The following is a 22,089-nucleotide window of genomic DNA, read 5'->3' as shown; positions in this document are numbered from 1 at the left end:
AAAGTATAAATAAAAATAGAGCTTACTTACTACATTTAGATTTTTTGGGTTAAACCCTCCTATAAGGAAAATGCTTTGTAGGCATAGTTGGTCAATTCCTGGGTAGCTGCATGCATAAATCAAATTGGTTTTAACTTTCTCACTAAAAATGGAAAATTCTTTAGTGCCCCATATAAGCTGCAAAATAAAATGACCCATCAATATTTTTTATAATTTTGAAAAAAATGTATAAATATTTTGAAAACAAGTGCCTTGTCAGAGTATCATTGTACTTACAGATAAAAGGAAACAAAAAAAAGTTAATAGTAAATATTAACATACAAACTAATAGCAATAGTAATAATACGATAGCTGTGATAAAATAATATAACCAAAAAGTTTAGACTAAATGTCTTTTTACATTTTCTTATTTGTATTTTTATCCATCACTATAGTTATATACATCTTTATTTTCAATATTTACATTATTAATATTCATAATATTACTTTCTCAAATTTCTACCTCTTGCCTCTATTCAGTCATAAAATTTATCCCATATCTGATAGTACTCTGAAGATTCTTTATTTTTAATTTTTTTATTAATTTAATTTAATAATTTCATGCTGATTAGTGTACATTCAAAGTGAAAATAAAGTTTCTATTCTATTCTGTTCTGTTCTGTTCTATTCTATTCTATTCTATTCTTCTTATAAGGTTTAAGTGTTAAAAACATGCATTAGCCCCCTATAGCTGGGTTTAGACTCTATAGCATACAGGTAGAACACCTGAATAGGTAAATACCTACTTCTCTGAGTCGATCTGGAATTCTTCCAATTACACCAAGTAGCCCACTAACACCTTCCAGGTTATAAGCAGGTGTAAGGCTTATAAAGAGCTTCACTCTATCAGTGATGCAGGGCAGGTTCGCAAAAGCCACGTAACCTGCAAAAAAGGAAGGATTAAAATATCAGGATTGCATGATTCCTCTATGTACTTTTAGGGATGGCCTGAATCTTATCCCTCTTTTTGAGAAAATCTCTTTCTCCCCACATACAAATTAAACCCCACAATTTTTATATTTCTACTGTTGGAAGGTTTTATTTATTAATTCTCAGCCTGGGGAGAATTCTTTTTTATGAAAAAAGAAAAAGAATTGTTTGGGTGTTCCAAGAAAACACAAACTCTGCTATATTTCCCATTTGAAACTTAAAGAATTTCACTGCTTCTATTTGTCATTTTTATCTAAAATTTGTTCCCATTGTCAGTTAATGCCTTTATCTGATCTACTTGATAGTGGGGAGAAACACTTAAAAGACATAAACTGTCAATCAATTGAATGAAGTATTGTTGAATATGCCCATTATTGGTTAGAACAGTGTTTTTCAACCGGTGTGCCACGGCACACTGGTGTGCCGCGAGACATTATCAGGTGTGCCGTGAAGCTCAGCTTCTGAGACCGGAAGCTGAGCTTTATTCTTCGCGCCCAGCTGGAGCTTCCCAGTGGAGGCGGCAACAAGTGTCCTTTCGGGCCCGGCGGGAGGGCAATGGCAGCGGAAACAGGAGGCTGCCGGGTGCAGCGGCCCCGGGCACCATTCCCTGTAGGCTGGGCACGCCTGCGCCAGCGTACCCCAAAATGCCCCCCACGCACCCTTTTCCAGGGGCGTGCAGGGAGCCGCGGCCACCCGCCCGCCTGCCCGATTTCCCTCCACGCGGCTGTGGACGCGGATCCACTGCCCTCGCCAGCCCGATCTCCCTCCACCCGGCTGGGGAGGTGGATTCGCTGCCCCCGCCAGCCCGATTTCCCTCCGCCCGGCTGGGGAGGTGGATTCGCCGCCCCTGCCAGCCCGATTTCCCTCCAGTGGCTGGGGACGCAGATCTACTGCCCTCGCCAGCCTGATCTCCCTCCGTGTGGGGGGGGGCGACAAACCGACGACCGGGGGCTGTCCGTCCGTGTTGGGTGGTGCAGGGCAGGCACAGGCAGCCCCAGGGGAGAACAAGGCAGGGAGAGAAAGGAAAGAGAGAGAAAGGGAGGGAGAGAAAATTGAATGAAGGAGGGAGAGAAAGAAAGAGTAAGAGGTAGAAAGGATAGAGAAAAAGGAAGAGAAAGGGAGGGGGAGAAAGGAAAGAGGGAGGAAGGGGGGAGAGAAAGAAGATATGAAGGAGGGAGAAAAAGAAAGAGATAGAAAGGAAAGGGAGAGAAAGGAATGAGAGAGAAAGGGAGGGAGAGAAAGGGAATGAAAGAGGGAGAAGGGGTGAGAGATAGAAAGGATAGACAGAAAGGGAGAGAAAGGAAAGAGAGAAAGGGAGGGAGAGGAAGGAAAGAGAGATGAGAGAGGAAGGAGGAGACAGAAAGAGAGGAAGGAAGGAAGAGAGAAAGAAAGAGGGATGGAGAGAGAAAGGAAGGAAGAGAGAGAAAGAGGGAGGGAGAGAGAAATAGAGCGAAAGGGAGGAAGAGAGATTTTTTAGCCCCCCCCCCTCAATGTTCCCCAGGATTTTGAAATTATGAAAAATGTGCCGCAGCTCCAAAAAGGTTGGGAAACACTGGGTTAGAAGGCCTAACAAATCATTCTACCAATTCTACATCCATAGCAGTAGTGGGATTCGAAAAAATGTACTACCAGTTCTGTGGGTGTGGCTTTGTGGGCATGGTGTAGCTTTGTGAGCATGGCTTGGTGGGTGTGGCAGGTAAAGGACATAGAAAAATCTCCATTCCCTCCCTACTCCAGGTTAATGCAAAATCCCCATTTCCTCCTGATCGGCTGGGACTCTGGAGGCAAATATATGGGGGCGGGACCAGCCAGAGGTGGTATTTACCTATTCTCCGAACTACTAAAAAATTTCACTACTGGTTCTCCAGAACTGATCAGAACCTGCTGAAACCCACCTCTGATCCATAGAGAGCAACTACAGTATCTTATAACCTAAGCATATCTAACAATGAGCATAAAACATTATTTTGGCACTTTTCCCATTATTTGTCCATCTGTTATGGTCTTTAACCCTAAGCTCTGAAATCCAATCATACTTATCTGCAGTGATACCAAAAGTTTTACTACAACACTGTGGGCATGGCTTATGCAGGATGTCCTGCATTTTCTTTCAACATCTTTCAGTGCAAATTGGGTGTTCTGGGGTGGAGCTCCATTTTCACTACCCCACTGTGTTGCGCCCCCCCCCCCCCCGTCTGGGCAGTAGCCCACCCCTGCCTATCTGGTGAAAGATTTAATAAGAAAAAGAGAGAGATTGCAAGAAGCAGAGAAACTACCAACATAGAAGTTGTAACAGTTAGTGGTGACTGAAGTTGATCTAATTGGTCTGTCACTTGGATGTCTGCTTGATATCTAACCTGGGCAGCATATTTGTCTTGATAAAAATGAATTTGATTTCTGTGTAATATTGGTCTTATCTTCAGTTCTCAATAATGTCTCAAGGGATTTCACTTCAAGAACTCAAATAAAGTTTTTCCCCTAGTTGGAGTAAATATCTGTTAATTAATGTCAGAAACCTATGTAGTAGTTGTCCATGATGTAAACAGTTAATTCTAAGATTTCTCTCAACTCACAACTAGCAAGATTTTTTAGAAGTAGGTTATACCGGATGCAAAAATTCCAATGGATATTCAACTTCTAAAGGTCTCGGGTATATGTATGTAGATTGTTCTGAGTTCGGGTTTTGCCCCGTGTAATATTTTGAGTGTCTATGCGACGTTTCGGTGAAATCACATTCACCATCATCAGGCTGAAGTTTCAAGCTTCGTGCTGTTGTAAATATGGAATGTTTGCAACTGCCATTTCTTCCTTATATATAGTGTTAGGGGTGGAGATTTGGTTTGAATGTAGCAAATAGATTGGGTGACTATGTTTTAGTGATCTGATTGGTTGGTGGAATCATAATTACTTGAAGGATTGACATGGTGATTATTATGAAGTGTTTTTTTTGTTTAAGGCTGGTTTCCAAATCTCTGGTAGGCGGGACGTATCATTCCTTTTATTCATGCAGAGGGGGTGTTTCTCAATCTCTATAGCTTCTAAAGTAATTCTTCTATATAAATTTTCTGTTTTGGAAAGTAATTTAGTTTTTTCAAAGTCAATTTCGTGCCCTGTTTTTTTAATGTGCTGGACAAGGGAGGAAGTCTTTTCTTCTTTTTTAACTGCATTCTTATGTTCTGCAATGCGTGCACTTACTCTTCGATTGGTTTGTCCAATGTATGTGGCTGCACATGTTTTGCAAGGAATTTCATAGATTCCTTGGTGTTCTAATTGGATTTTATCTTTTGGGTTCCTTAGGATATTTGATATTTTTTGGTTAGTGAAAAATGAAGTTTTGATGTTATGTTTGTGCAGAATTTTACTAATTTTTTCTGTGGTGCCCTTGATGTAAGGGAGGAGGGTGGTACCATTGTCCTGTTCTTGATCTTGAATTTTGGGGGGGTGTCTCTTTTTTGATTAGGTTTGTGATTGTTTTCCTTTCGAGTCCATTAGAAATTAATACATCTTTGAGTTTGTTCAATTCAGTTTTAAAGTGCTTATGGTCAGCTAGGCGTTTGGTTCTGGTGATGAGAGTTTTGGCCACAGGTGATCTGTGCGGGGTGGTGGTGGGAGTGTGCATTTAGATAACGGTTGGTATGGGTTTTCTTTTGGTAGATAGTGTGTCCTAGGGTGCCATTGGGTTTTTTATAGACCAGTACATCTAGAAAGGGAAGTTGATCATTGATTTCTGTTTCCATAGTAAATTGTATTTTGGGGTGTAGGTTATTGAGATGTGTGAGGAAATTGTCTAGTTTTTCCCTTCCATGTGGCCAAATTACAAAAGTATCATCAACATATCTCAGCCAAAGTTTAGGTTTGTGTTTGGATTGCTCTAAAGCATTATTTTCAAAATATTCCATATAGAGGTTGGCGATGACAGGTGAGAGGGGTGATCCCATGGGGGCTCCCTCTATCTGTTTATATCTTTGTTCGTTATAGATGAAGTATGTATTATTCAGGCAGTGGTTGGTTAGATCTAGGATATATTTGGGGGGCTTGTGTTTGTCCTGGATAGCTATTAAGGCTTCTTTAATAGGTATTTGTGTGAAAAGGGATACGACGTCAAAACTCACAAGTAGGTCACCAGGTTGTAGGTTTTGTTTTTTAATTATTTGTATAAAGTGGAATGAATTTTGTACATATGAGGTGATAGTTTCTGTATATGGTTGAAGATATTTGGCTAAAAATTTGGCAAGGTTTTGTAGAGGGGAGCCTATAGAACTGACTATAGGCCTGAGAGGTATTCCTTCTTTGTGTATTTTTGGAAGGCCCTAGAGTTTTGGACATATGGAAGATTTTTCTCTGGGGATGATTTTTCGCTGGATTTCTTCACTGATGGGAGAGGCCTTAATTTTGGATTTGGTGGTTTTTTCTAGGTAGGTGGTAGGATCTGTGCTTAGAAGTTTGTAGGCAGGGTTTTGTAGTAGGATGGACATTTTTTTCTTTGTAGTCTGATGTGTTCATCACTATTGTGGCGTTTCCTTTATCGGCTGGAAGGATGATTATATCATTGTCTTTCTTCAAATTGATAAGTGCATCTCGTTCCTCCTTTTGTATGTTGCTTCTAGGAGGTTTGCTAGAGCAGAGAATATTAGTGACTTTAAGTCTGATTTTGTTGGCTTCATCTGGGTTGATTTTATTTAGAGTAGTTTCAATTCCACATATGATGTTTTCAGTTGGAATGCGTTTGGGGGTTATTGCAAAATTGAATCCTTTTGAAAGAATATTGGTTTCTGTAGTGGTGAGTATCCTGTCTGATATGTTATGTACTGTTTTTGTCATAAGTTGTTGTGGAGGGCTGGGTTTCTGCTGTATTTCTAGTTTGTGGAGTTTTTTATTATGTGTGTCTGTCTTGTATTGGGTTTCTGTTTCAGCTCTCCAGATTGATATTTGTTTGAATTTATCCCAGAGTATAGGGTGCATTTGGTTGCTGAGTTTAAGGTGAAGAGAGAGTAGACTTTTGTTGATTTCATCAAGTATGAATCTTTTTTTGTGGAGTTCATTTCTAATTAGGGCTAATTCAGTTCTTTTTAGGATCCTCTCAATGGCTGGGGTTTTTGGGTGGAATTTTAGTTGGAAGTATTTGGGAATTATTCTTTTGTCTCTGCAGTTGCGTAGGAATGTGAGATCACATAAGATGGAGGCTTTTCTGACTTCAAATTTTTCATAGGTCCTAGTCAGTAGGAAAGTGTCCTCCCCGTAGAGGTAAGATATTTGTTTTCGTAGATTTTCATGGGTATATGTATGTAGATTGTTCTGAGTTCGGGTTTTGCCCCGTGTAATATTTTGAGTGTCTATGCGATGTTTCGGTGAAATCACATTCACCATCATCAGGCTGAAGTTTCAAGCTTCGTGCTGTTGTAATATATATAAAATATCTTAAATCTATATATACATACATATATATATATATATATATATATATATATATATATATATGTATGTATCAATCATATATATATATATATATGACGGTCTTGGTATACGAAAACAAATATATATATAGTGGTAATGGTAATAATTGGCATTCTTCCTTAAATTAAAAAAAGGGGAGTATCATAATATTGCTCCTGAAATTTGTTGGAAAGCAGTTCCAATATACAGTGGTACCTCGTGATACGAACCCCTCGTGATACGAACCCCTCATGATACGAACCTGGGGTTCGGAAATTTTTTGCCTCTTCTTACGAACTTTTTTCGGCTTACGAACCCACCGCAGATCGCAAAATGGTGCTCCGCTGGCCGCCGCCACCCGGCTGTCAACTTTTAAAACAGCCAGGTGCTTCTCGGCGGCCTCCAGAACCCGAACCCAAACCCGAACTTCCGGGTACAGCATTCGGGAGAATGCCAAGAAGCCCCCCAGCTTTTATAAAAGGTAACAGCCAGGTGGTGGCGCCCAGCGGAGCGCCATTTTGCGATTTTCTTTTTCCCTTTGCACACATTAATTGCTTTTACATTGTTTCCTATGGGAAACAATGTTTCATCTTACGAACTTTTCGCCTTACGAACCTACTTCCGGAACCAATTAAGTTCGTAAGACGAGGTATTACTGTACATATATTGGTAATAAGTGGCATTCTCCCTTAGATTAAAAAAAGGGGAGTATCATAATATTGCTCCCTAAATTTGTTGGAAAGCAGTTCCAACATATATATATATATGAACTGCTTTCCAACAAATTTCGGGAGCAATATTATATATTATATAAATTTTGGGATATATATATATATATATGTATGTATGTATGTATGTATGTATGTATGTATGTATGTATGTAGATTGTTCTGAGTTCGGGTTTTGCCCCGTGTAATATTTTGCATGTCTATGCGACGTTTCGGTGAAATCACATTCACCATCATCAGGCTGAAGTTTCAAGCTTCGTGCTGTTGTAAAATGGATATATATATATATATATATATGTTTTCGTAGAAGGAATGCAGGAAGGAATATATATATGTTTTCGTAGAAGGAATGAAGGAAGGAATATATATATGTTTTCGTAGAAGGAATGCAGCTCAGGTCTCGCAGTGTTCGCCTGAGAACAAGGACAGAAACACCAGCCTGAAGATGATGAGTGAGACCTCGGCGAAACGTTGCCAGAAATTTCCAAATCCTACACAGGAAGAAACCCGAATATACCAAGACCGTTATATATATATATATATATATATATATATATATATATATATATATATATATATATATATATATATCTCTCTCACATGTTTAAGCTGAATTTGGAAATTAAGGGAGACTAGGATAGATCTATTTCGGCCTTATTTTGGCCTCATCAGCTAGCCATACCCACTGGGACTTGAACCTGCAACCTTTGCCTTGTAAGGCAGAGAATTATCCTCTAGGCTACAGTATCCAATCCCTTCAGCTCTGTACCAGGGAAAGGTTACATTTTGTGTCGAATCACCCTGGTATATTGAAGGAACATCACAGCTCCTTTTTTGCCTCTCGGCCCAACCCAGGGCCATTTCCAAGGCAGTTAATTTTATTGATAGCCGACAATTCTATCTGTATGTGTCACATGTTTAAGCTGAATTTGGAAATTAAGGGAGACTAGGATAGATCTATTTCGGCCTTATTTTGGCCTCATCAGCTAGCCATACCCACTGGGACTTGAACCTGCAACCTTTGCCTTGTAAGGCAGAGAATTATCCTCTAGGCTACAGTATCCAATCCCTTCAGCTCTGTACCAGGGAAGGGTTACATTTTGTGTCGAATCACCCTGGTATATTGAAGGAACATCACAGCTCCTTTTTTGCCTCTCGGCCCAACCCAGGGCCATTTCCAAGGCAGATATATATATATATATATTCGTAAATTTTCACGGGTATATGTATGTAGATTGTTCTGAGTTCGGGTTTTGCCCTGTGTAATATTTTGCATGTCTATGCGACGTTTCGGTGAAATCACATTCACCATCATCAGGCTGAAGTTTCAAGCTTCGTGCTGTTGTAAAAATGGAATGTTTGCAACTGTCATTTCTTCCTAGTATATAGTGTGGGGTTGGAGATTTGGTTTGAATGTAGCAAATAGATTGGGTGATTATGTTTTAGTGATCTGATTGGTTGGTGGAATCATAATTATTAGAAGGATTGACATGGTGATTTTTATGAAGTGTTTTTTTGTTTAAGGCTGGTTTCCAAGTCTCTGGTAGGCGGGACGTGTCATCCCTTTTATTCATGCAAAGGGTTTTTTTCTCAATCTCTATGGCTTCTAAAGTAATTCTTCTATATAAATTTTCTGTTTTGGAAAGTAATTTAGTTTTTTCAAAGTCAATTTCGTGCCCTGTTTTTATAATGTGCTGGACAAGGGAGGAAGTCTTTTCTTCTTTTTTAATTGAATTTTAATGTTCTGCAATGCGTGCACTTACTCTTCGATTGGTTTGTCCAATGTATGTGGCTGCACATGTTTTGCAAGGAATTTCATAGATTCCTTGGTATTCCAATTGGATTTTATCTTTTGGGCTCCTTAGGATATTAGATATTTTTTGGTTAGTGGAAAATGAAGTTTTGATGTTATATTTGTGCAGAATTTTACTAATTTTGTCTGTGGTGCCCTTGATGTAAGGGAGGAGGGTGGTACCATTGTCCTGTTCTTGATCTTGATTTTTGGGGAGTGTCTCTTTTTTGATTAGGTTTGTGATTGTTTTCCTTTCGAATCCATTAGAAATTAATACATTTTTGAGTTTGTTCAATTCAGTTTTTAAGTGCTCATGGTCAGCTAGGCGTTTGGTTCTGAGCCCAAAAGATAAAATCCAATTGGAATACCAAGGAATCTATGAAATTCCTTGCAAAACATGTGCAGCCACATACATTGGACAAACCAATCGAAGAGTAAGTGCACGCATTGCAGAACATAAAAATGCAATTAAAAAAGAAGAAAGGACTTCCTCCCTTGTCCAGCACATTAAAAAAACAGGGCACGAAATTGACTTTGAAAAAACTAAATTTCTTTCCAAAACAGAAAATTTATATAGAAGAATTACTTTAGAAGCCATAGAGATTGAGAAAAAAACCCTTTGCATGAATAAAAGGGATGACACGTCCCGCCTACCAGAGATTTGGAAACCAGCCTTAAACAAAAAAACACTTCATAAAAATCACCATGTCAATCCTTCTAATAATTATGATTCCACCAACCAATCAGATCACTAAAACATAATCACCCAATCTATTTGCTACATTCAAACCAAATCTCCACCCCCACACTATATACTAGGAAGAAATGACAGTTGCAAACATTCCATTTTTACAACAGCGAAGGCTTAGCGGGGACCAGCGCTCGCAGGAAAAACAATCCAGGCTCGCCAACCCGGAAATGTGAGGCGAAGGACGGCGCTGGTCCGAAGCCTCACTCAGCCTGGATTGTTTTTCCTGCGAGCGCTGGTCCCCGCTAAGCGAAGGCTTAGCGGGGACCAGCGCTCGCAGGAAAAACAATCCAGGCTCGCCAACCCGGAAATGCGAGGCGAAGGACGGCGCTGGTCCGAAGTTGTAGAAGCGAGCCGAGCGGGCGGCCGGAGCTGCGCCCTCCTTCGCCCGCCTCCTTTCCGGCAGGCAGGTGGGGCTGCCCAACTGCGCAGAGCGGCTCCTCCCCTCCAGACGCGTGTCGGGGAAACGGGTCGGTTGCGGGGACGAGCGAGCGGACCAGCGCCGTCAAAGCAGAGGGAACCGCCGCCAGGGCGCTGCGAACTGCTCCCTCGCTTTTAGTACCGTGTTTCCCCGAAAGTAAGACATATGTCTTACTTTTGGGGTATGGCTTATATAAGCCGACCCCCCTGAAACCCCCCATATGTCTTACAATCGGGGGGGTCTTACTATCGGGGAAACACGGTATATGTTTTTTTTTTTATGTCGGATCACCCTGGTATATTGAAGGAACGTCACAGCTCCTTTTTGCCTCTAGGCCCAACCCAGGACCATTTCAAGGCAGTTAATTTATTCATAGCCGACAACTATATTCTGTATGTATCTAATGTTTTTAGCTGAAATTTTAAAATTAAGGGAGACTAGGATGGTACCATTTCGGCCTTGTTCTGGCCTCATCAGCTAGCCACACCCTTCCTTACTGGGATTTGATCTGGCAGCCTCTGCCTTGTAACTGCTAATTCTCTGCCTTACAAGGCAGAGGCTGCCAGATCCTACACGGGAAGAAACCCGAATATACCAAGACCGTCATATATATATATTGGATATATATATATATACATATATATATATCCAATATATATATTGGAACTGCTTTTCAGACAATGGTGGCTAAGTTGGAAAGTAGTTCCAATATACAGTAGAACCTCGACATACGAGCTGCTGTATATACGAGCATTTCGAGATGCGAGCTAGGAGGGGAGAGATATTTTTGTTCTACTTACGAGCCCAAATTCGGGATACGAGCGCTCACCGCCTGTCCCTGTCAGCAGCCCAGCCACCTTCACCCGCCCAGACAACTACCAGAGGGGCTCCTCCGGAGGGGCGCACGGGGAAGGGCTTGAGCCGCTGCCTTCTCCTTTCCCCGTGGGAGCGCCGCACCTCTTATCTGCCCGGCCTGAGAGGCACGAAACCGGTGCTCATGCCGGGCAGCCCGCCTGGAACGCCAGCAATGCCACCGGGCCGATTGCCGAACGGGGGCGGGGCGCGGAAGGAGGCGAAGGCGAGGAGAGCACTGCTAACTGCAAGAATCTTGTAGAAGTTTGCCCGGGGGTGCTGCCCACATCTCAGAAGGGAAGAGGCGTAGGGAAAAAAGCGGGGCGAAAAGTCCTGAAAACACCGCCAAAGCCGGCATCCCAAACCGTACGCGAGGGAACTCTCAGGAAGAAGGATGAGTCAGAGGCAGGTCTTGCCGGGCCGATTGCCGAGCGGGGGCGGGGCACAGAAGGAGGCGAAGGCGCCGCTGCACCGGCCCCCATCCCGGACGGAGCGGCCAGAGGGGGCCGGTGCGGCGGCACCTTCGCCTCCTTCCGCGCCCCGCCCCCGCTCGGCAATCGGCCCGGCAAGACCTGCCTCTGACTCATCCTTCTTCCTGAGAGTTCCCTCGCGTACGGTTTGGGATGCCGGCTTTGGCGGTGTTCTCAGGACTTTTCGCCCCGCTTTTTCCCTATGCCTCTTCCCTTCTGAGATGTGGGCAGCGCCCCCGGGCAAACTTCTACAAGATTCTTGCAGTTAGCAGCGCTCTCCTCGCCTTCGCCTCCTTCCGCGCCCCGCCCCCGCTCTGCAATCGGCCCGGCGGCATTGCTGGCGTTCCAGGCGGGCCGCCCGGCATGAGCACCGGTTTCGTGCCTCTCAGGCCGGGCAGATAAGAGGTGCGGCGCTCCCACGGGGAAAGGAGAAGGCGGCGGCTCAAGCCCTTCCCCGTGCGCCCCTCCGGAGGAGCCTCTCTGGCGGTTGTCCGGGCGGGTGAAGGTGGCTGGGCCGCTGACAGGGACAGGCGGTGAGCGCTCTCCCTCCTTCCCTCTCTCTCCTGACATGCATGGCAAAGGTGCGGGGAGGATCGGGAGGCTCAAGCCTCCTTCGGTGGTGGCGGCTGGTTTCTTATTTTTGGGCTCGCACGCATTAATCGCTATTCCATTGATTCCTATGGGAAACAATGTTTCATCATACGAGCTTTTCGACTTACGAGCCTCCTTCCTGCACCAATTAAATTCGTAAGTCGAGGTTCTACTGTATATATATTGGAACTGCTTTCCAACTTAACCACCATTATCTGAAAAGCTCCAATACCTTAGGGATACACAGCAGAAGAATTTAAAAAGTAGCAGAGTGAGAAAAGCCAAAGCCATAACAAGTTTAAAGAGTGAAAAAAAATGAGAAGAAAAAGATATAAAGGAACTAGATAAATGCTCTATTGAGGGAGCCCCCTTAAAGCCCCTTTGATGGTGAAAGACTTGCCAGCAAAATATAATATTGTAAATTAAAAATCCCAATAGTGATAGTTAGGTATTTGGGAGCTAACTAAAGGTGTGGTGGCTGTGTGACATTTATCAAAATTGGCCTCAGAAAATGAAGTGAATATTTGAAGCTGATTGATCTCAGAAGAAGCAAAGTGACCCAACCTCAGTAAGGTTATTTAGTGCATTTCCAAGGATTACTCTATATTACTGAAACAATATAGAGTATTGAATTCTTTATAGCCAACCTCATACAGGACATCAGTCAATAGCCTTTAATCAGGATAGATTTTGAAGGCTTCATAGCAGAAACATAAAATCCTGGGGAGAAGCTGATATACAAATTTACATAGCTGTTTTCTTGCAGTTGCTCAAGCCAGTTGAAAAAAATAATGCTGGTAGAGAGAAAAAACTATTTGATTATAAAATGATATCAAGACTGTGTCTTAACTTACCTAGTCCTGCTCCTTGGGAATGTCCAACATAATATAAAGAGTCTTGTTTTGTTTTATTTAGAATGAGGTTTATTGTTGCTGGGATATCATAAATTGCCATTTCATGAAAACTATAACACAAAAATACATAAAAATACACAACTGTAACTTTATTTGCTTCTTACTATCCTTGAACCTTAATGTTGTACCTGGTAATGGTATTGGTAATAGTAATTTAATGGGGCCTTGATCTGAAGGCTCTTAAGGAATTTATATTATTGCACTGTTCTGTACTGTACTGTACTCTTTGGATTGTACTGTACTATGCTATGCTATACTATATTACACTTTTTTTTACTTTAAGCCTACTTTTTGTGGTATATGACTCATTCCAGGACATTATTTAGTAATCATGCATTACATTGGCATCCTTCAGTCTCGAAAACCATGGTATCATGCTCTGCATTCCCCAGAATCTTAGTAATCATAAGATGGCCATATATAAGAAATATGTGTAATATGTTCCCATATCCTAGATATCTTGGTCAAAGAATCTTCCTCTATCTGTACCTTTAAAATTCAGAAGCTTCAGTAACCCATGAAAAATAAACAGATTAAAATTTACAAATCTTTTTTTTCCTCCCTACTTTCTGTCTTCAAAATTCACATTTTTGCCAAGGCAACCAAAAGCTTTTTAATGAAGCAAACTAGAATAAAAATATATCACGGTTAAACAAAATAACATATTATTTTTATGTATTTCTATTTTGTGACATTGCTTTTTAAGTAAATGCTTAATGTATCTATTTTAAACTTGGCTAATATAAAATGCAAATGTTCATTCTTAATTTACATTCACCCTAAAACAATAAATTTGTAGAATTGACCAAATTTTTTCATTATCAATTTTCCTTAAAATTTACCTGAAATTCCAGAATTCTTGCTGGTAAATTGAAAACTTTTTGTGCTTTTTAGACGAAGTGGTCCCTCTAAAATTTATTATCCAGACATCATAGCCAGCATCTGCTAGGAAAAATCCCAGGCTGTTGCTAGGAAGATTTGCGATCCAACATCTCCCATCCCACAGAAAGCCATGTCCCAATAAAACAATTGGTCTGGGTTCTGCCAAGGAATCCAAGAATACATGATTTATTGTATGTTATCTATAAATACAAGGCTCTTCCAGAAACAATGTATTAATTGAGAAAATACATTCTGCCTTGTTTAAATGCCTTTGCAGCAACACACAAAATATGAGCCAGCAATATGCAGCAGCGGCTAAAAAAACCAACACAATTTTAACCTGCATCAACAGGGAGATACACTCCAAGACTAAGGAGGTATTAATACCACTCTATAATGCCCTAGCCAGACCACACCTAGAGTACTGCATTCAATTTTGGTCACCCCATTACAAAAAGAACATTGAAACTCTAGAGAAAGTACAGAAAAGAGCAACTAAAATGATAAAGGGACTGGAAACCAAGACATATGAAGAGAGGTTGCTGGAACTGGGCATGGATAGTTTAGCCAAAAGGAGGACCAAGGGGACATGATGGCAGCATACAGATATTTGAGGGGTTGCCACAAAGAGGAGGGAGTCACACTATTATCCATGGCACCAGAGGGCCAGACCAGGAGCAACGGATGGAAACTGACCAAGGAGAGATTCAACCTGGAAATAAGGAAGAACTTCCTGATGGTGAGAGTGATCAACCAGCCTGCCGGCAGAGGTTGTGAATGTCCCATCACTTGACACATTCAAAAGAAAATTGGACTGCCATCTGGTTGGGGTGGTGTAATGTTTCCTGCTTGAGCAGGAGGTTGGACTTGATAACTTGAAAGGTCCCTTTCAAACAAACAAACAAACAAACAAACAAACAAACATTTACATTACAATTTTGTAGAGACCTGGATTAAAAGGTCAAAATATAACTTGGACCCTTGCACATTTATTGAGAGTCCCATAAATCAAATGCCAAATTATTATGGGCCAACTACAAGAACCTTGGAAAAGATGCAGTTAGTGTAATGTATTCTGAATAGGGGCTATATACAGTAGTCCCTCGCTGTATCGCGCTTCACCTACTGCGGCTTCACTTCATTGCGGGTTTTCAAGAAATATTAATGAGAAAAATCATTCGCAGATCTTCGCTGGTTCGCGGGTTTCTGAGGAAGTCGATTGGCAGATTTAAACAGCCCGCGGAACTCAATCGGCAGGTTTTTCAAAAAAAATATATCTAAAATTGTAAATACTGTATTTAAATACTGTATCTAAAATAAATACTGTGTGGGAAGGGTTTATAAACACTTAAAACAATGAAAACTTACCAAACAATTACAATATAAATACTTAAATAAGTACTATCAGTTGATAAATTCCCCATAGCGGATTTCACCTATTGTGGCCGGGTCTGGAACGTAACACCAGCGATAGGTGAGTTCTTACTGTATTGCTACACAAACTGTCAGCCTTCAAATCCAGATATCTGCAAAATCTTAATTATGCTACCCTAATCCATCACTGATATTTGTTTCATAATATCTGTAAACTGATGAACTGAAATAAATCGGGGGGACAGATGGGACTGAGTCCACGGAGAGGGGTGGCATACAAATCAAATTAATAATAGTAATAGTAATAATAGTAATAATAGTAATAATAGTAGTAATAGTAGTAATAGTAGTAATAGTAGTAGTAGTAGTAATAGTAGTAATAGTAGTAATAGTAGTAATAATAGTAATAATAGTAATAATAGTAATAATAGTAATAATAGTAATAATAGTAATAATAGTAATAATAGTAATAAATTGGACAAAAATGGAGAATATTAAATATATAATAACGTAAGAGTTTGATGGAGCTATAAATTACATAATTCCCTAAAATCATTCCTGGAGCCAAAATAATTGTGGTAACCCATGCATCATCAGTATCATCTTTACAGAAGCAGTCTGGCTATCATATGGTTCACCAGCTGTAGCTTCCAGGCTGACCTTAGGGGGAACCCAATTTACACCATATAAGGGGCGTGCATAAGTGCGCCAGTGTGCCTTCCGTCCCCTGTCCAATTGTCTCTCCTTATCTCATTTATCCTTTCTTCCTTTCATATATGATCTCCTATACTTATATATCTTTTCTTTTCTCCTTTTCTTCATTTATATTACTACATATCTATTCTCTTCAATGTGTAGTACGTATTGGACTAACTAACTAACTAACTAACTAAATATAGCATTCAGTTTGTCAGATGCACATGGTTCCTGTCACAAAGGTGCCCTGGTCCATGGAGCGCTGTAATTGCTCTTGTGGTTGATGCTGGAAGGGGACTCTTGACCTGGCTTTTCTTTCCAGCAATGTAAAGTAGAACTAGGAAGATGCACAAGTCATGGACCAGCTCTTTGGGGTGAGCCTGACCTTATCAAGACCAGGATCAAAGTTAATGGATCCCCATAAAGTAGCAATTCTAATTGTCAGCAGGATTTTATATGAGCTTGTTTTAGCCCAAGATTGACTCAGTCTTCCATCCTTCTGAGGTAGGTAAAATGAGGACTCAAATTTTTGGCGTAATATGCTGTCTCTGAAAACTGCTTAGAAAGGGTTGCAAAGCACTGTGTATATAAGTCTAAGTGCTAATGCTATTGCTATCTAGTCCCTCGAAGCCTCCAGTACCATTTCAAAACTTCACTAACTCTAAGTCTTGCAATATTCCCTACTGGAGCAATCAATCAAGGCTTGACTAGTCTCCCTTCATTATTACCAATAGGGACTACACATTCAGGTGGGAGTTATTTATGGATAACCACGTAGTAATGCTTACTACTCCCAGCTCTTGATGCTAGTTTAGGAACATACCATAGTTCAGGGGTGTCACAATCATGTTTATACTTTGTCTACCATCTCAATTAGAATGGACAATGCGGTTTCTGTTTCATGACCAAGATTCAGAGTAATGAAGATATCACTTCCCCTGGATTCCTCTATAATGGGAACGTTTTCTTAAAAACTTTTCCTAATGTTGGAGATCAGTGTAAGGTTGGAGATTAAGTGAAAGTTCTCAAGTACAGCTGGAATAAGGATTATTCCCTTTAGAAGACAGATTGCCATGTTTCTTTCATGACAAGGCAAATGGCATAATTTTCCCTTAGAGAAACTTCACATATTACTTTGGGCCTGACACCTTAACTATCTCCTGAATCCAGCCACAGGTGCTCCACCTGTAAGAGCCAGAAGGTGCTTGTATCCAGATCACCAAAGGCAAAGCTCTCATTATGAAGAAACCTATCATTGCTTTGGTTCCACAAGTTCCACAAGTTCAAAGGAATATTGGAATGAACCACCCATCATAATATACTGCTAACACCTGCACATTGTAGAATATATAATACGGCTTAAAAAGAAGCTATTTTCCAAAGTTGAAAACAGAAATAGCTTTGTACTCTTCCACTGCCCCGGGGTGGGTTCCGAACGTTAGCAACCTGCTGATGATGTAATTTTGGAGTCAGGAATCTGGCTCTGTCTGTGCCCATCCATTTCTGCTGCCATCTCTTTTTCTGATTTTCCTTTGTTTGGATGGCTTCTCCTTGTTCTGTGCTTTGAAAAAAGCCTCCCCACCCATCCTGTTAAAACTGACCTTTATTTCTTTGCCTAAAGCACAGCTGATCAGCTCCATAGCTGTGTTTTGGGCTTAATCCACCTTCTGAACATGCACAGAAGTCAAATTGCTTGAGCGCATATGTGCAAAATGTCACAATGCAAACCAGTGGGGATGGTCATTGGAACCCACCCCTGCCCTATCCCCAAAGGCAGACTAAGTTTTAAACCTGGTGTTCTGTTCGGGTCTGTGAGACCCGAAATCAAAATTTGAGACCCTGAAAAAAAGTTTCCCTGCATATCTGAAACATGAAATTTCATGACTTTGCAACATTTCAGGGGTTCTCTTTCTGAGAATTTTTTTTGGGGGGGTGGGGGCTTCGTTCTTGCTGGAAAAAAATAGGCCTAACGTTCTGTTCCCAGGTCTCCCTGACCCGGCTGGAAAATTCTTCATTTGAGGTGCTTATGTTTGGTCAATTTGAAAACTTTTTTCACTTGGAAAGTAGTCTGAACATTTCTGCACACAATGATATGAAAATTGAACTGAAAAAAATAATGCTTATTGGTTTATTTTGATCATAAAAGGCAGCCCCCTTTTTTGTGAACTTTTTTTTCAATTTACAGTATAGATAGTTTAGCCTGCAAAATGCGTTCAATTTTACTAAAGTTGGTGTGGGATTGGTAGTTTGAACATTTCTGAACATAAGAAAAGTATAAATGAACTGAAAAAAATGATGCTTATTGGGTTTTTTTATCAGAAATAAGTCCTCACCCCCCCCCAAACAAATGCTTGAAACAATTTTCACTTAAAAAAAAATTAGGATCCAAATCAGAAATATCTTAGGCATTGATTTACTAAATTTACTAAATTTAACACTGCTGATTATCATAAAAATATTTTTGGGGTGTGGGGGCTAACTTTTTTCTGGGCAAAATTTTACCTACACTTTGTACTGTTCCTGGGTCTATTTGACCCGAAAAATAAATTCTTTTAGGTACTTAAATTTGGTCTGTTTGAAAACCTTTTTCACTGGAAAACTAGTTTGAACATTTCTGAACAAAATGATATGAAAATTGAACTAATAATATTGATGCTTATTGGTTTATTTTCATCAAAAATACCCCCCCAATTTTTGAGCATTTTGTGTCAGTTTATATTTTTTTAGACTACAAATCTCCAAAGGATTTCCCCCCAAAAGGTTTGATATAGAAAATTGAACATTCCTGATCAAAAGAAAAATATAAATGAACTGAAAAAATTGATGCTTATCGGTTTATTTTTGAATATAAGATCATATGGTCTTATACTCGAGTATAAGCCAATTTGAGAATGAGCATGGGGGGCCTTTTATGAGCAAAATAAACCAATAAGCATCATTTTTTTTAGTTCAATTTTCATATCATTATGTTCAGAAATTATGTTCAATCCCACATCAACTTTAGTAAAATAGAATGAATTTTGCAGGCAAAACTATCTATAAATTGAAAATAAATCCACAAAAATGGGGGGGTGCATTTTATCAGCAAAATAAACCAATAAGCATTATTTTTTTCTTTCAATTTTCATTTCATTGTGTGCAGAAATGTTCAAACTTGTTTCCAAGTGAAAAAAGTTTTCAAAAAGACCAAATATAAGTACTGTACCTAAAATGAACAATTTGTGGTCCGGGTCAAATAGACCCAGGAACAGAACTTTAGGGTGTGTTTTTGAGCAGAACAGCATTAATGACCACTTGAATATATATGTAATCCAATGTGGAAATGCCACATTTCAGACTTACCTTCATGCTGGGAACAGTGTTTTCCATGAGGAATCCTGTTTAACTGAAGATAATAGCCATCATCAGTCAGAACTTGATACTGTTCACTGGGGTAGCCCCAATATTGGATGACTTCAGTCTGTAAATGAAATAAATTTGTACTCAATATCTAAGGTAAACAGCTATTTTCAATAAGTTGAATATACTTCTGCTCCATATATCTTTGTGGATTTATCATGGATCATGATCAAAACATTTAAATATGTTAAAAGGTTAAATAAGGTTCAGGATGGAAGTGTTTTTAATAGGAAAGTGAACACAAGAACAAGGGGGCACAATCTGAGGTTGGTTGGGAGAAAGATCAGAAGCAACATGAGAAAATATTATTTTACTGAAAGATGCTTGGAACAAACTTCCAGCTGACGTAGTTGGTAAATCCACAGTAACTGAATTTAAATATGCCTGGGATAAACATCCATCCATCCTAAGATGATATACATAAAATAGTATAAGGGCAGACCAGATGGACCATCAGGTCTTTTTCTGCCGTCAATCTTATATGTTTCTATCTTCAGATTTAGTGAATTAGCAATCCTGGATTCAAACAAATTCAAACTTAATATTAACCACTCCAAACTTGACTGTAAAAAATATGACTTTAGCAATCGAGTTGTTGAAGCATGGAACTCATTACCGAACTCAGTAGTGTCAACCCCTAACCCCCAACATTTTTTCCTTAGACTATCCACAATTGACCTCTCCAGGTTCCTAAGAGGTTAGTAAGGGGCGTACATAAGTGCACCAGTGTGCCTTTCATCCCCTGTCCAATTGTCTCTCCTTTATCTCATATAGCTTTTCTTCCTTTCATATATCTTCTCCTCTATTTTTATATCTTTTCTTCTATCCTTTTCTTTATATATATTACTACATATCTATTCTCTTCAATATGTATTGTGTATTGGACAAACAAACAAACAGATAAACAAACAAACAAACAAACAAATAAATAAATAAATAATGGAATATGCAGAAATTATAAATACAGAACAGTTAAAAGCTATGCCTGAACTGCATGTTAGATCACAAACAGACCAATTAGAATATAGTACAACTGGCTGACATTTGGTAGGTGTAATAGCAGCTCTTTTGTTGACTGTTGATTTGCTTCTAAAATTTGTATGATGGGTCAAATGAATGCTCTTGTCACATGGCTTGTGTTTCTCTCCAAGCATCTCAGGTATCAGAAAACAAATGGAGAGTCCACACCTCATGAATCCCAGTCATTTTTGCTTAGTTTTGGTAGAGCTGGCTTGATGTGAGGGTTCTGATCAATGCTCTAATAAAATCAGGAGCCTCAAGCCATTTTGAAATTTTTTTAAAAAAAAATCCAGTTGTTTATTAAGAATGCCATGTTGGCACGACCAGCTCTGACTTCACCCAGTTTGCGCCTAGCTTCTGACCTCGTTACCCTTCCACCCAAGGTATGTCACCAATCAAATTCCCTAATGAACAATTTCATGGGTTGTAGAAGTCACTCTCTCTGGCCTTAGTAGGGCTCCATGGAGACGGCCTTGACTTTGGCCAGCTAGGATATGTTTTGTTTTGACTGACGTGTGAATTCCTCACTAAAGTTGTGAGGCACGATTTCCCGTCTCCTATGGCAACTCTGGAGCTGTTCAAGAAAGCTTCTCAATTTGACAGTTTTGCTAAATGAGTTACTCTTAGGATAGGTCTGTACCTTGTAATTATGTACTGTTATCCCTACTGGGTAGCGGAATAGAACATGTTCTGGTTCTGTCATATTATAATAACATAACATCATCATAAATACTGGAGCTTCAGAACAAATGGATTTCTACTTCAGAGGTTGTCTCACTCAAAGGTGCCTTTTCCAGAAGGCAATGAGACTTTCTTAACTTTTTCTTTGAAACATTTCTTTTCTCATTTCTTATAAGAAAAAAAAAAACCCAAGACAAACTTGTTTTCCAAAAGACAGTTGCCTTTTGGAAAAAGCATTTTTGGGACAACCTGGATTAACCAGAATCTCCCTAAATTACTTTAGAGGTTCTTCCCAAGTGATGAGTTAAGATACTCTTGGTATGTCAAGGACTGAAGCAATGAACACAATCAGAAAAAAATATATTCTTGTTTTATGTAAACCAGTGTTTCCCAACCTTGACAACTTGAAGATATCTGGCCTTCAACTCCCAGAAGTCCCCAGCCAGCATTCACTGTCTGGGGAATTCTGGGAGTTGAAGTCCAAATATCTTCAAGTTGCCAAGGTTGGGAAACACTGATATAAACAACTTACGGGTTTCATAAATCCTTCAGGATTCAAATGTCTTCTGTTGAAAGAGTATTCTGAATTTGTAGTCTTCTGGATTAAGCATACCAATGCCAGAAGCACCCACATCCCACCTGTGAGTAAAATAATAATATTTTAAGATTATAATTTTAATGCCTGAAAATCTTCAGGAATCATTTTTGATAGGTATTAGAATAAATTTCCCAAAGGCCTGACTGTATTGTCTTCACAACTAAAACAATTTGGCAACTTTTATTAGTTAGCATTTCCTAGATTTATGTTCTGAGAATAGCTGACCATTCTCACTATAGGAATAATAATTATACTAATAAAAACAATCTATTCTTTTTTTTAAAAAAACACAACCCTATTTACATTCAAAAAATAATTTAAAGTCATTTAAGAAGTATTAAATATTAGGAAAACCAGCAAGCCATGTCAAGCCGAACTCTTTATTCAGTAAAGCAGAACAACCAGAATGATAGGAACATCGGAAAATGATTCATCTCGGCCGTGCTCTGACATCTCTTTTATACATGTGCTATCAGGCACAGCAGCCTACAGCAGGCACAGGAGCTCCCACTGTATGCAAT

General features: G+C 39.8%; 1 protein-coding gene across 6 annotated transcripts in view; it reads right to left on the bottom strand.

Moving 5' to 3' along the window:
* LOC139168381 (putative lysosomal acid lipase/cholesteryl ester hydrolase) overlaps window positions 1-22,089 on the bottom strand; it is a 37,452-nt gene that overhangs the window by 7,153 nt on the left and 8,210 nt on the right. For all 6 annotated transcript variants that reach the window (XM_070753954.1, XM_070753960.1, XM_070753958.1 and 3 more), the window contains 6 exons: window positions 21,503-21,609; window positions 19,213-19,330; window positions 13,761-13,959; window positions 12,859-12,968; window positions 786-922; window positions 31-177 (listed from right to left, as the gene is read on the bottom strand). In XM_070753954.1, the coding sequence (XP_070610055.1) occupies window positions 31-177; window positions 786-922; window positions 12,859-12,968; window positions 13,761-13,959; window positions 19,213-19,330; window positions 21,503-21,609 (818 nt within the window). The remainder of the gene's footprint in view (window positions 1-30; window positions 178-785; window positions 923-12,858; window positions 12,969-13,760; window positions 13,960-19,212; window positions 19,331-21,502; window positions 21,610-22,089) is intronic.

Source organism: Erythrolamprus reginae, chromosome 5 (genome assembly GCF_031021105.1).
Source record: "Erythrolamprus reginae isolate rEryReg1 chromosome 5, rEryReg1.hap1, whole genome shotgun sequence".
NCBI lineage: Eukaryota > Metazoa > Chordata > Lepidosauria > Squamata > Dipsadidae > Erythrolamprus > Erythrolamprus reginae.
Note: the sequence above shows the minus strand (reverse complement) of the source record. Positions and strands in the feature narration are given on the sequence as shown.